Below are 15,673 nucleotides of genomic sequence, written 5' to 3'. Positions count from 1 at the left end.
GAGATGTGATTGGTTTCTGCATGTGTAAGACACCCAGTTGATCCAAAATATTTTTTAGGGGCATGTAATTAGGATGAGGACTTTTCTGTATTTTTGAAGAAATTTATTTTGCTAAAATGCCTTTTTTGGTAGAATGTGATTTGGGGGGAAAATGAAATTGGTGAGAGAGGTTTGGCATAATATTTTCTACTTTCATTGTCTTTTTTAATTGGTCTCTTTTTAATGTGTAAAGATAATGGTGGGCTAAGGGGTTATTGATGAGGACTTCAGAATGGTGACCACTGTTTATAATTTGCAGGTGAAGAAAATGATGGGGAGAAAAAGAAAAAAGACAAAAAGAAGAAGAAAGAAAAAGATGAAAAAGAGAAGAAGAAAGCAGGTCCCAGTAAAGCTACAGTAAAAGCTATGCAAGAAGCACTTGCAAGATTGAAAGAAGAGGAGGAAAGGCAAAAACGAGAGGAGGAAGAACGTTTACAACGGTTGGAAGAACTGGAAGCCAAACGCTTGGAACAAGTATGCTGTTTGTTCATTAATTATGTGACTGATCAGAGTTTTTTTTTGCTGAAAGGCAGGGTGGGAAGAGGATGGGTAATTAAGACATGCTGTATATTGGCTGTGCTCACAATGACAGATCAACATGAGAAAGAGAGAGACTCGCATTTATATATTGCTTTAGAACGTCTCTCAAATATCCCAAAGTATTTTACCTATGATTAAATTGAAGATAATTGGACAAATGCAACTGCTATTTTGTTCAAAGCATAATGAAGTGAATAACCAGTTAATAACCAGTTTTGGTGGTATTAGCTGAGGGAGGTTGAATGTGATGGTATTCTCATGTCATTGCTGCTCGTCCTTCTGGGTGATAGAGGTCGCAGGGAGTGGGGTGCAGTTGAAGTAACTTTTTGGTTAGTTGCTGCAATGTATCCAGTTGATCATGACATACTGCAGTTACAGTGTGGAGGGGGTGGATATGACGTCCATTGGCAGGGGCACCATTTATGTGAACTGCTCTATCCTGAAAGGTATTAAGCTTCTTGGGTGTTATTGCAGCTGCACCTATCTAAGCAAGTGGTGAGTATTCCATTGTGCTCCTGACTCAGCCTTACAGATGGTGAGGGGCTCTGAGAGGTCATGGAGCACGCCACTTGTTGCAGAGTACCCAGTCTCTGTCCTGCTCTTGTAGCCATGGTGGTGCTATGGTTAGTCCATTTTAGCTTTTTGGTCAATGCTGACCCCCAAGATGTTGATGGTGGAGGACTTAACAATGGTGTGGTGCCTTTCAAGATAAAAGGGAAATGCCTAGGCTTTCTCTTGTTCAAGGTTGTCATTACCTGGCACTTCTGTGGTGTGAATGTTAGCTGCCACATGTTTGCCCAAGTATGCATGTTATCTAGGTGCTGCATGGGCTACTTCATTATCAAAGGAGTTGTGAATGGAGCTTAACACTGGCGTTGTGACTGCTGGAAGGTCATTGGTCAAGCAGGTGAAGATGATTAAACCAAGGACGTTTCACTGAGGAACTCTTGAAGTTCTATCCTTTGGTTTGTGAAAGTGTTGTTATGTAGGCAAACACAGCAGCCATTTTGCACAGCAAGATACCACGAAGAGCACTGAAATGAATGACTAGTTTAATTGTTTTGGATGATGGTAGTTGAGGGTGGAATACTGGTCAGGACACCAGAAGAACTTGCTGCTCTTTTCAAATAGTGCAAAGCATCTTAACAACTGCCTGAACCGCTGAAACAGGCGGACAAGGCACGATTTAACACCTCTTCTGAAGGATAGTACTGTAGACAATGCAGCACTCAAACCTTGGGTGATCAATCCCATTTATCACTCGAGTTGCTCTTTGTGCTCTCCCCAGGCCGGTATGGCCACCACTTTGGTCCGGTGTCCGCTGCTGGACACAATGCTCAAGCTGGGGCAATACCAGTGCTTTATATATTAATTATGACTCCCTGGGACTTGTGCTCTACTTCTTGAGCTATGCATCCTAAGATCCTTTTTAATCACTGACTCATATATTCAATAGTTCATTGAGATATGGACAGGTTCCCATGGATTGGAGGGAGGCCCTTTTGGCACCATTATTTATGGAAGAGAGAAATTGTACCACAGAAATTATAGACCCACAAGTTTGAGGTCAGTTGTTGAAAGCATTATACAGGATATGATTTTATGAATTATAGAGTTTGATAGTTATTAGGAAAACCTAAAATAATAGCCTGATTTAAGGAAGTGACTAAGATGGTAGATACTTGAATTTCCAAAAAAAGTTAGTGGATAAAATTAGATCATTTATGATATTCGATAATATTACGTTGGATAGGTTGCGATCCCATTAATGGTAGTGGATCTGTATGGGGTGTGCTCGTGAGCGGAGTTCCACAATGCTTCATGTTGGGCCTGTTGCTGTCCGTCACTTTCCATGATGACTTGGTTGAGGGCATTAATAGAACCATTCTTGAATTCATAGATGACTCAAATACATAGTGGTGAGAAATTTATTTCAAATCAAGGCAGCATTTGACCGAGTTTGGCACCAAGGAGCCCAAGTAAAGTTGAAGTCAGTGGTAATCGCAGACAAATCTCCAGTGGCTGGAGTCATACCTAGCACAAAGGAAGATTGTAGTGGTTGTTGGAGGCCAATCATCTCAGTCCCAAGACATTGCTGCAGGAGTTCCTTAGGGCAGTATCCTAGGCCCAACCACCTTCAGCTGCTTCATCAATGACCTTCCCTCCATCATAAGGTCAGAAATGGGGATGTTCGCTGATGAATGCACAGTGCTCAGTTCCATTCTCAACCCCTCAGATAATGAAGTAGTCCATGCCCGCATGCAGCAAGACCTGGACAACATCCAGGCTTGGGCTGATAAGTGGCAAGTAACATTCGCACCAGACAAGTGCCAGGCAATGACCATCTCCAACAAGAGAGAGTCTAACCACCTCCCCTTGACACTCAACAGCATTACCAGCGCTGAATCCCCCACCAACAACATCCTGGGGGTCACCATTGACTTGGAAATATATCACCGTTCCTTCATCGTTGTTGGGTCAAAATCCTGGAACTCCCTACCTAACAGCACTGTGGGAGAACCTTCACCACACGGACTGCAGCGGTTCAAGAAGGCGGCTCACCACCACCTTCTCAAGGGCAATTAGGGATGGGCAATAAATGCTGGCCTTGCCAGCGTTTCCTACATCCCATGAACGAATTAAAAAAAAAAAATAGGCTTCTGGCTGATCTGGATGAGTTTGTAGAATGACCCTGTATGTGGCAGGGATCCTTTAATGAGGACAAATATATTGTCATGTGCTTGCAGTTGGAGAATCTCCAGCCATTTCAATACCATTCAGGTTACCCTTTAAGGATCACAGATCAAGAAAGGGACTAGGGGGTAATTATTGATTACCCATTAGGGGCGCACAAACAATATGCGGTTACTATTGGGAAGCAGATGGGGCTTTGGATTGTATAGCTACGGCCACTGAGTATGAAACAAAGAGCACTATACTTAGACTTTGGTTTGTTTTTATTCGCTCATGGGATGTGGGCGTCGCTGGCAAGGCCAGCATTTATTGCCCATCCCTAATCACCCTTGAGAAGGTGGTGGTGAGCCACCTTCTTGAACCGCTGCAGTCTGTGTGGTGAAGGTACTCCCACAGCGCTGTTAGGTAGGGAGTTCCAGGATTTTGACCCAGCGATATATTTTCAAGTCGGGATGGTGTGTGACTTGGAGGGGAACGTGCAGGTGGTGGTGTTCCCATGTGCCTGCTGCCTTCGTCCTTCCAGGTGGTAGAGGTCGTGGATTTGGGAGGTGCTGTCAAAGAAGTCTTGCCAACTTGCTGCAGTGCATCCTGTGGATGGTACACACTGCAGCCACCGTGCGCCGGTGGTGAAGGGAGTGAATGTTTAGGGTGGTGATGGGATGCCAATCAAGCGGGCTGCTTTGTCCTGGATGGTGTCGAGCTTCTTGAGTGTTGTTGGAGCTGCACTCATCCAGGCAAGTGGAGAGTATTCCATCACACTGCTGCCTTGTAGATGGTGGAAAGGCTTTGGGGAGTCAGGAGATGAGTCACTTGCTGCAGAATACCTAGCCTCTGATCTGCTGTTGTAGCCACAGTATTTATGCGGCTGGTCCAGTTAAGTTTCTGGTCATTGGTGACTCCCAGGATGTTGATGGTGGGGGATTTGGCGATGGTAATGCTGTTGAATGTCAAGGGGAGGTGGTTAGACTCTCTTTTCTTGGAAATGGTGATTGCCTGGCACTTGTCTGGCACGAATGTTACTTGCCACTTATCAGCCCAAGCCTGGATGTTGTCCAGGTCTTGCTGCATGCGGGCATGGACTATGTCATTATCTGAGGGGTTGCGAATGGAACTGAACACTGTGCAATCATCAGCGAACATCCCCACTCCTGACCTTATGATGGAGGGAAGGTCATTGATGAAGATGGTTGGGCCTGGGACACTGCCCTAAGGAACTCCTGCAGCAATGTCCTGGGGCTGAGATGATTGGCCTCCAACAACCACTACCATCTTCCTTTGTGCTAGGTGCGACTCCAGCCATTGGAGAGTTTTCCCCCTGATTCCCATTGACTTCAATTTTACTAGGGCTCCTTGGTGCCACACTCGGTCAAATGCTGCCTTGACGTCAAGGGCAGTCACTCTCACCTCACCTCTGGAATTCAGCTCTTTTGTCCATGTTCGTACACTGTGAAGGATATTAAGCTCAGGAGATGGTGCAGAGGAGGGCACCCAGAATTATACTGAGCCTAAGAGCTCTTAGTTATGAAGCGAGGGTCCATTAAATTTAGAGAAACAAAGCCTTAGAAGGGACATAACTAAAGTTTTTAAAATGACAGGATTAGACTCTGATGTTAGAAAGGTTATTTTAGATGGAAAGGGACAGTAGGACTAGATGTCTTGTGTCATCTTCTGAAACGAATATCTAAACATGATGGGTATGTTGCCGTTTAAAAGGGAACAAGGTGGCACCCTGAATGAAGAGGATATTTCCACTTAGAGTTGTAAGTAGTTAGGATCATGAGAACTTATGGAGCCTGGAGTTGCTAGTAGCTGAGGATTTATGGTAACAGCAGTTTCCTGGAACTTTGCTTGATTGCCTTAGGGAGTCGAAGAGAAATCTTCCATCTTTTTCTGAATTGGCCACAGGCTTCTTTGCCACTCCCAGGAGATTGCTTCATGGATCACTTTGTAGTTGCACCCTGTGTGGATGGGGCTGGCTTGATGGGCTAAAGGATCTTTTTCCACCCTCCTTTTCATATGTTCCTATATTAAATGTACAGAGTTCTCCTGGTCAGCTTACAGAATTTTAGTAGATTGTTTTGAGCAGGATCTACCACCTGTAAATCCAAGTTGTTACTTTTAAATCATTCTGTTGCTTCACCATTACCTCTTTCAGGATATTTTCTATTTTCCCAACTACTGATTCCAAGCTCACACTTCTATCAATCCCTGGGTTCCTATCCCACTGTTCCTTTTTGTAAATTGGCACCACATTTGCGTCTGTCCGCTTCCTAGCTTCTGCTTTTAGTGATTTCCTTAAGTTATCTGTCAAGACATGACCAGTTTATTGGCCAGTTTATTTAAAACTCTGGAAGTACACCATGGGACACAGAGCAAAAAAGTAAACTTTTATAATGAGAATTAGATTTTGGGGAGGGAAGAGCAAACAAAGTTACTTGCATCTTAAATGGGTTTTGTAAAGTAGTAGATAAAATGTAACACATACATATTTGTGAGACCTGTATCTCTATCTGTAACTGCATAATATTTTTACCTCCTGTCAGTCATGTGATGTATTGCTTCATAAATTTGTTTTAGTACTGTGATGGGCAAGCTGTAGTGGAAACAAAGGGCCCGATATTAGGAGGGAGGTGGGTTGGCAGCGGGGGGGTCGACTGGGAGCCTGGGTAACGCGCCCAATGAAATCGGTGGGTTTGGCACGCGATCGTAAATAAATTGAAGCCACTTACCTTGGCTTCCGGGTTTCGCGCTGGAAGGCTACACAGTGGGTGGACTGCGCACCCGCATCACAGGCTGTCAGCTGGAGGAGCCCTATTTAAAGGGGCAGTACTCCACTGACGCTGCAGAAAATAGGCAAAATTACAGCATGGAGCAGCCCAGGGGGAAGGCTGCTCCCAGGTTTAATGATGCCTCACTCCAGGTATCATTGGATGGGGTGAGGAGGAGGAGGAGGGAGATCTTCCACCCGGCGGACGGGAGGAAGTAGCCTGGCTCGAGGTGGCAGAGGAGGTCACCAGCACCACCAACATAATCACGCACCTGCATACAATGCAGGAGGCGCTTCAATGACCTAATCAGGTCAGCCGAAGTGAGTACTCTTACTCATTCCCCTACACTCCGTCTGCCACCACCCCACATCTCGTTCTGCACTGCCAACACTACTCTATCACATCCACTGAACCCTCATCCTCATCTTACCTGCACTTCCTCACCTCCCCAGTACTCATCCCACCACTACCACTCAACCCAATCCTCATACAATCTCATGGCGCTCTCATACTCACCTTCTGATGCATCTCTTTCACGGCCAGCCTCACCCCACCTGCCACTACTTGTGCTGCAGCCACAGGGCATGCATCAAGTATGTGTAGAAGGAAGCGTAAGGCAAACATGTCGTGAGCATGAAGGGGATGCACAAGGGTGTTTGAGGGTTTGTCATGGTTTTTACTTATATTTGATTTCTGATCAACTCACATTACATATTATATTGTCACCACTACTGCCATGTCTTGGCCATTCTTGACTGGCTTGTGCAGTAAGGCCCTTTCATGAGCACGCTTGATGCCACCCATTGGGTCACCCTACAGTGGGTGTATGTGTAGTTGCACGACTACTTTGTGTAGGTGCCTGTTGCGCAGCACTGTGTTGTGCAGCTCCACGTGGCGGAGGTGGATGGCGTGCCTGGCGAGGTTGGTGATGTTGCTCGTCCTCCAATGGAGTGATGAATGCAGCTATGGAAATTCCCCCCCATCCTGACGGTGTGAGTGTAAGGGGGTCCGCAAAGTAGGTAAATGTGTTTGGACAGCAGAGTTTAGGGTATGATGTAATAATTTTGAGTGTGGAGACAAGTGTGGCAGGCAAAACTTTGTCTGAGGTGACAGAGTGCCCTGCTGCAATGAATGAGGTATTCCCCCCAACTGTCGGAATCCTCTGCATCTCCCAATGGTTTCTGACTGAAACACGACTGCAACAATGTGGAGTGTTTACCACAGCATGGGAAACATGCTGAGGAGAGTCCAAAATCACATCCCTGCTAAAATCTCTTCCCAATCAGGCCTTTCAACGACCTCGAGTACCTCCCTAGCTATCTAAACTGTCATCCCGCCGGCTTTAATTGCTGGTGGGAGTCTCGCATGTGGGGGCTGCGCGTGCACCGATTTGCGTCATTGGAGAACCCGGAAGTGGACGGGTTGTAGCCGGGCTCCGGACCCGCTCCGGGATTCCCCAATTTTAGGAACCCCCCGCCACGAACGCACCCGCTCGGCCATCCTAAAATTGACCCCAAAGACTGCACTCCATGTCCTGGAATAACCATGAGCGATGCTAAGAACTGTTAGTTGGTGATGTGATCTATCATGATAGGTTTCTCAACTAGCGAAACAAACTCTTAACAGTTGGTTTAAAGTAGTCAAACCTTATGTGTGCAGCTTTAAAGTATCGTCACTTTTTTTGATGGAAGAGGGAGAAAGAAGGAGGAGGATATTGTATCCTGTTTATGTTACAAAGTAAGTAGTAGTTAACTTCCCTCCCCCCCCCCCCCCCCCCTCCCCAACTCATCCCTCCCACGCACATGTAAATGGCACCAAAATTTGGATTCCATTTATTTGAGATTTCACATTGTATAAGTTTATTCTTAGGGGCACTCTTGCGTGTATGGTCTTTCCATTAGTAGAAATTGATTAATTACATATACTAATAGATCTTCCGTGGCGTTGTTTTTGGTAAGTCCAGGGTCTGGAATACAGTTTCTGATGCCTACCATGGTCCCCTTTGCAACTGTAATACAATGCTCTAATACAATAAATTTACTGAAGCAATATATCACATGGTAGACACGATTTCAAAATACTATGCACCTTGTTTTTACTGAACAATGAAGGCCACATAGTTATAATATTTTTAGTACTATTTACCTACCACTTTACAAAACCTGCTTAAGATGCAAGTAACTTTGTTCTTCCCTTCCCAAACCTCTTTCTGGTTATTTACAGTATATTTTTTTTAAAAAGTACTCAAATTCCCACAGTGCACTTGTTTAATATTGTTTATACCTATCTCTCTCCTGCACGCTCGTTCTCCCCCTCTTCCATTATCGTTCTTGTTCTTGCTCTCGCGTAAGCACACAATTTATAAAGGAGAGCTACAAATCTACAGCAACCAGGCCCCAGTTGCAGCTTCATAAGAACATAAGAAATAAGAGTGGGAGTAGGCCATACAGCTCCTCGAGCCTGCTCTGCCATTCAGTAAGATCATGGCTGATCTTCTACTTCAACTCCACTTTCCTGCCCTATTTTCAAATTCAAAGTTCCAGTCCCCAGACAGATGGGCCGGCCTGTGAGCAGGTAAATTCTTGCAGGCATTTCTAACATTAAATATCCAATTTTGTGGGTTACTTTAGTGTTTTTACTTCAGAATTGTCTATATTTTGTATATTACAAATATTATCTTTTAGCTGTATACACATTTATGAAGAAAAAAAAATGGTGGCCCAACACACAGAAGTTATTTGAACAATTTGATCGGTTATTTGATTTTGTGGTACTTGTCAATGCATGAATAGAGGCTTTGAAAAGAATTGAGGAATTACTTTGGTTTTCTGCTGGTTACTTGTTCCTGACAGAACTTTTTGCTACTGTTGATTAATTGAAATTTAGCCAATCAGATATTTGATTGGTAACTTGAACCAAGTTTTCTCCTCAGACTTGTGATGCTTTAAGATGTGATAACTTTGAAGCACTTTAGGTATGATGCCTTTCGAAGGGATGACACTGCAGACACGTGCAACTTTTAATTATATAGATGCCTTGGTATGTCTCTAAAGAACTTGTGCAGAGATACTTTGAATTACCAGGGTGTGTGACCCTCTCTTGCAATCATATAAGTAATAATAAGTGGGGGGAAATCAATTAAACAAATGAAATCTCTAGACACAGGAAAAATATATGAATATGAAAGTAAAATGAGGAGGACGAGAACTGCAAAAAGTTGGGTACAGGGTGGTGATATTCTGAAATTTTGGAGTGTATGTCATCAGATGTGTACCAATTGAAATATTAAAAAAAAATCTTGGGCAGTGAAAATAACTTCCTGTAACGCATTTCCCAGCTAAAAAACTGAGCATGTGGCCTACCCTCAGATCTGCCAATAATGCTTCTGAGCTTATAGCTGGGAGATATGTGAGAGTAGTCCTGGTTAGAATTTTCAGAATTTGCCGTGGTTAGTTTCGTCCATTGGTACATCTGAGGTTGAAAATGTGGCTTGTGGAAAATCTTGGATTAAACCTCTGTTTAGCACTGCACAACCTTTTGGATCATTCCATTAATAATTGAGGTGATTAACTTGAGCTAAATTTTGGATAGTTTGAAAATCTAAGTCAAAGTAATGGACTGGAGTATATAGTTATGACAAGTAGATATTTTGAAGTAACCTTTATAAACTGACTGACCATACAGTGACCTTGACATATCTTGAGAGTTCTGTGTTTTCGTTACATTGAACCAAGTGTGAATGGATTGCGAGTAAACATTTTGCTAAATATGCCAAAATGTCTTGAATTTGCAGGAGAAACTAGAACAGGAACGCAAAGAAAAAAAGAAACAAAAAGAAAAAGAAAGAAAAGAGCGTTTGAAGAAGGAGGGCAAGCTGTTGACAAAAGCCCAGAAAGATGCCAAAGCAAGAGCTGAGGCTACGCTTGAACTACTTCGTGCTCAGGGTATGGATGAAGTTGAAATATCTATTTAAATGAAGGATTTTTATAGTATTAAGGTATCTGGGGTATATGCTTCAGCAATGGACGTACTTTGTGGCTATTGCAGATAAAACCCACAGGAGACTTTGGAACAGCTGGTAGAACAGTACACCTTTCAGTGTTGATGCCACTGAAAGTGCTAAGCCTCCTTATTACTACAGTTGTGATGGTAATTCAAATATCCTCCTCATAACTGCACTTTATTGAGACCTAAATAACTCAATACATGATTGCAATGGAATTTGCACACCTTTATGAATGGCAGACCATCAGAGGTTGCTGCTGCAACCTGCTTACCAGTAGAATTAGTGGAATTTGTGAAATGTCAGCAAGGATGGGAAGAGCCACGAGGCTGATCCCTAATGCCAAAGATCTCAGTTATCAAGAAAGACTGGAGAAAGTTGGGCTTTTCACCCTAGAAAGGATGTATCTGACAGGTGATCTTATAAAGGTACATAAGATATTTTAAGGGAATGGAAAAGGCAAATCCAGAATTTTACTTTAAATTGCAAGTATAGGGCAAGGTTCAAACTAATAGGTAAATTTTAGGACAGATTTCAGGAAATTTTTCTTCACAGTGATCAACGTATAGAATAGACTTCCAATTGAAGTAGTGGAGGTGAAAGTTCTGGAAGCATTTAAGAAACAGTTGCAGGCTGCAAGGTGGGAACTGTAGCATCTTACTGGATGAATGAATTTATGTGTGTCGAATTCTCATCTGTAACTCTCTCATTATGCTAAGCAGAGCATTTTGACAAGTTGGCTATATTGCTTCACGAATGCCATTCTCCTGATTCACAGAAAAGTGTAGCTTTTTAAAACAAAAGGGTGCAGAATGCTGTAGACTACAGAATACAATAGCTTACAATGACTTAAGTGATGGAAAATGAATTGAAAAAACTATGGTACTGAATTGCATATTTTCACCTTGGTTTCACAGGTGTTGATGTGCCATCCAAGGATTCAATGCCAAAGAAACGACCAATCTATGATACCAGAAAAAAGAAAAAGCAGCAAGAGAACAAAGAAGAGGAAAGCAAAGAAGGTGAGTGCTTTGTGTCTAGTTAACTGCATCAATCTAAAATCTTTTGTTATTGGATCACTAAGCTACTTTTGTAAATCTGATGCATTCAGCAATGTGCATATTAACTTTTTGTAGTGGGTCCCAACACCAGCTACAAGCATTTAGTAAATGTTAATTAAGTTAAAGATATGTAGTTGACACAAAGGGCCCGATTTTACCAGGGATGCGGGTTCCCGGCGGATGGGCAAGCGGGCGCGTTGGTAACGTGCCCGGTGAAATTAGTGGGTTTCCTGCGCGATCGCAGCAGGCAAACACTAATTGGATTCACTTACCTGCTCCTCCGGGTTCCCCGCTGCTGATCTGCGCGTCGGGCGGGCTGCGCATGCGCAGTAAGATCTGTCAGCTGGAGGTGCTCTATTTAAAGGGGCAGTCCTCCACTGACAGATGCTGCAACAAATAGCAAAAATTACAGCATGGAGCAGCCCAGGGGGAAGGCTACTCCCAGTTTAATGATGCCTCACCCCAGGTATCAATACATGGGGTGAGGAGGAGGGGGAGGACAGAGATCTTCCACCCGGCGGGCGGGAGGAAGCGGCCCGCCTCCGCCACCAGGAAGGCCTGGCTCGAGGTGGCAGAGGGGGTCACCTGCGCCACCAACATATCGCCCACCTGCATACAGCGCAGGAGGCGGTCCAATGACCTAAGTAGGTCAGCCAAAGTGAGTACACGTAGTCTTTCCCCTACACTCCGTCTGCCACATCACTGCCCCCACCCCACATCTCCTTCGGCACTGCCAACACTACTCTGTCACATCACCCCTCATAACCACTCAAACCCCATCCTCATCTTACCTGCACCTACTCACCTCGCCAGTACTCACCCCGCCACTACCACGCAACCCAATCCTCATACAATCTCATGGCTCTATCCCATACTCACCCTCTCATGCATCTCTCTCACGGCCAGCCTCACTCAACCTGCCACCACCTGTGCTGCAGCCACAGGGCATGCATCACATATGTGCAGTAGGCAGCGTAAGGCAAACGTGTCGTGAGCATGAAGGGGATGCACAAGGGTGTTTGAGGGTTTGTCATGGTTGTTACTTCTATTGAATTTCAGAACAACTCACATCACACATTATATTGGCACCACTACTGCCATGTCTTCTCCAATCCTGTCCGGTTTGTGCAATAATGCCCGCTCCTGGGTATCACTGAGGATGCACCACTGATGCCACCCATTGTGTCACTGCAGAGTGGGTGTAGGTGTATTTGCAGGGCTCTTCTGCGCAGATGACTGAGAGACATCGGCGATGTCCCCGGTTGCACCCTGGAAGGCTGTGGAGGAGAAGTTCGGGAGGGCAGTGGTGACTTTGACAGCGACAGGTAGGAAGATGGTGCACGGGCCAGCCAGGAGCAGTTCGGCATGAAAGAGGCTGCAGATGTCCACGGCTACATGTCGAGTGACTCTGAGCCTCCGTGTGCACTGCTGCTCAGAGAGGTCCAGGAGGCTGAGCCTCGGTCTGTGGAACGTGTGGCGAGGGTAGTGCCCTCTGCGACGCATCTCTCTCTGCGGTTGCCCTCCCTCCTGCTGTACAGGTGGATGTGTCACAGCACTCTGTTGTGGAGCTCCACGTGTCAGAGGTGGATGGCGAGGCTGGTGATGCTGTTTGCCCTCCGAGGAGGTCATGACTGCAGCTACGGCGGCCCCCATCCGCAAGATGTACATCTGAGGGGGTCTGCAAGGTAGGTACATGTCTCCGGACCCCAGGGTAAGTGTGCAGGTTGGTGACTTTGACCGTCAGGAGGAGGGTGGTGGAGGCCAAACTTTGTCCCAAGTGACAGAGTGGCCTCCTGCAATGGGTGAGGGTCTCCCCCGCCCCCCCCACCTGTCAAATGGACCTTTGCAGCTGCCACAGGCTGACAGCTGCAACACGTCCATTTGATTTGGGAGTGTTTCCCCCAGTGTGGGAAACAGTCCCATGTTGATCCAAAATCTCACACAGTCCCTTAATCAGGTCAGTCAATGACCTGAAATAGCTAAGTAAATACTCTCCAGTGGCATCCCGCTGGCTTTAATTGCCTGCGGGATTCCCACCAGCGGGGGCAGCGCGCTCATGCCGGCGCGTCCGCGGGGAACCCGGAAGTGGGCGGGATCCGGTCGGGATCCTGGATTTCGCAATTTTCGAGGCCCCCCCCCCCGCTGAGAACGCACCCGATAGCGGGTGCTAAAATCGGGCCCAAGAGTACACATACCACACAGCAATTGTTCCTGAGAGTCGAGAACACCTCAAGTTATGGAAGATAGGTGATGGGTTGCTGTAATTAATACTGTATCAGTTATGGCAGTCTCCTTGATTGCCTTCGGGTGTCAGCGAGGAGTTTTCCTGAATTTTTTCCCCTAAATTGTGTTTTTTGTGTATTTCAGGCGACTGAGAGATGGTGGGGTGGTATGGGGGGTTGACATGTAGGCTATGTCTGGATGGGATTAGTTGGACTAGGCTAGATGGATTAGTTGGGCTTTTCCTGTCCCGTTTATAGGTTAGTAACTTGATTTCTTTCAAGTATAAAATTCTAATCTCTCATTTTAGATCTAATAAGGAAAATCTGCTTAAAAATTGATGGCCTGGATTTTCCTTAGTGGCAAATGAATGGTGCCCATCGCTTGTTAGACTTGTACTTGCCCATAAACTTTTCTTGTTTTTTTTCACGGCATGTTCCTCTCATTGGGCGCTGAATGCAAAATGGCACCCTCTACACTGCAGCTTGGGTCCTGTGTGAACCGGGCAAGCAACTGTCTATCCCTTTAACCAATCAGATTGAAGTATGTTATTAAGCAGCGTAGAGTCAGAACCAGGACGTGTAAGTTAGAATAGTGAATTCAATGTTAAATCAGGTACAGAATGCGAAATGAGAGGGTAAGAAATATTGAAGTAAGAGGCAGAGATAAGAGACAGATGTCCAACAACAATTAAAATATGAAGGAATGAGACTCCGCACTTGTAAAAGTTAATTTTCAGTGTCAGAGAGGTTGCTTGGCAGTCATTAAGACGTATCACGCCGTTAATTGTTCTTAGACTTAAATGACTTGATGTTTCGTTTTTTTGGCGAGATTAGTTCATATCCATCAGGTCAGTACAGGAACTTCATGCCATTCCATTCATTTAAAGGTGAGTCAGCCGGTGAGATGCCATTCTCTCACAACTTACGGCGGAGCAGGGCATCTGGTAGAGGAATTTCCGGATTTCCGCGTTTAACTACATGTGGAATTTGCTGTACCATTGGCACTGAAATAACGGTGAGTGCTGTTAGCCTCGCCGTTATTTTTGCAGCAAAATCCGGCCCATTACGTTTTGTCTATCAACATTCTTAAATTTAAAAATTTCTTGAGGCAACAAATCAAATTCAGACATCCAAAATAAAGAAATTTCATACCATTTGTATGAGTCGAATCTGAACTCAGTAAACAAATATGGTAAAAATCTACTCTGGGGATCAAAAATGAGTTATATAACCACAGCTTTCTCTCTTAATGTTGGGGAAATTGACATGTGAAAGGAATTCATTGGTTTTCAAGATACAATACAAGTAAATGAGAAACACTACAAATGCTGAAAATCTGCAGGGAAAAAAAGAGAAAATGGAGCAGGTACACAGAATTGTCAGCATCTGTAAAAGGGAAAAGACAGTTCATGTTTCATGTGTAAATCCTTTGTCAGAACTGCAAGAAAAGCAAGCCCCGTAATATGGCTAAATAAATTGAACGGATGTGGTGGAGAGCACGGCAGGTAAAAGCCGTGAATTAGGACTGCTAACTCCTGTCACACAGGAGTTAATAGTTTAAATTAACAGAAAATAGCTTTTTTGAAAAGCTGGAAAGAGGTGAAAACTGGTGATGTAGGAAGATTATCTCGAGGCAATGAAAAGGCATTAAAGAAAAAGCACTAGCGTTTACATACTCCTTTCATGACCGTACGATTTCCCAAAGCACTTCAGTCATTGAAGTACTTTTGAGTTGTGGTCACTTTTGTAATGTAGGGAAACGTCTCAACCAATTTGTGCACAGCAAAGTACTACAAACAGCAATGAGATAAATGACCAGATAACCTGTTTTAGTAATGTTGGTTGAAAGATAATTGTTGGCCAGGATACCAGGAGAACTCTAAATCAAAGCTGGCAATCTGAAATAAAAACAGAAAATACTGGCAAAGCTCAGCAAGTGAGACAGCATCTGTGGAGAAAGAAACAGAGTTAATATTTCAGGTCGATGACCTTGCGTCTTTGAAAGGTCGTGGACGAAAGGCCTTCGACCTGAAATGTTAACTCTGTTTCTTTCTCCACAGATGCTGCCTCACGTGCTGAGCTTTTCCAGCATTTTCTGTTTTTATACCAGGAGAACTCCTCTGCTCTTCTATTGGTGCCATGGGATAATTTATGTCCACTTGAGAAGGCAGAAGGCGCCTCGGTTTAACATCTCAGCCAAAAGACTGCATGTTCGACAGTGCAGCGTTCCTTAAGTACTACACTGAAGTGTCAGCCCAGATTACATTCTCAATCTTCTGGAATGAGACTTGAACCCACAACCTACTGACTCAGAGGCATGGCTGTTTCCACTGAGCCAAGACTGAA

At 44.6% G+C, this 15,673-nt stretch overlaps 1 protein-coding gene across 1 annotated transcript in view; it reads left to right on the top strand.

The window, feature by feature from the left end:
- The window catches only part of eif5b (eukaryotic translation initiation factor 5B), a 93,958-nt gene that overhangs the window by 15,215 nt on the left and 63,070 nt on the right, over nucleotides 1–15,673 (top strand). The window contains exons 5-7 of the mRNA XM_067986239.1: nucleotides 299–513; nucleotides 9,835–9,985; nucleotides 10,962–11,066. Of these exons, the coding sequence (XP_067842340.1) occupies nucleotides 299–513; nucleotides 9,835–9,985; nucleotides 10,962–11,066 (471 nt within the window). The remainder of the gene's footprint in view (nucleotides 1–298; nucleotides 514–9,834; nucleotides 9,986–10,961; nucleotides 11,067–15,673) is intronic.

This window comes from Heptranchias perlo, chromosome 6, assembly GCF_035084215.1.
Source record: "Heptranchias perlo isolate sHepPer1 chromosome 6, sHepPer1.hap1, whole genome shotgun sequence".
Lineage (NCBI taxonomy): Eukaryota > Metazoa > Chordata > Chondrichthyes > Hexanchiformes > Hexanchidae > Heptranchias > Heptranchias perlo.
Note: the sequence above shows the minus strand (reverse complement) of the source record. Positions and strands in the feature narration are given on the sequence as shown.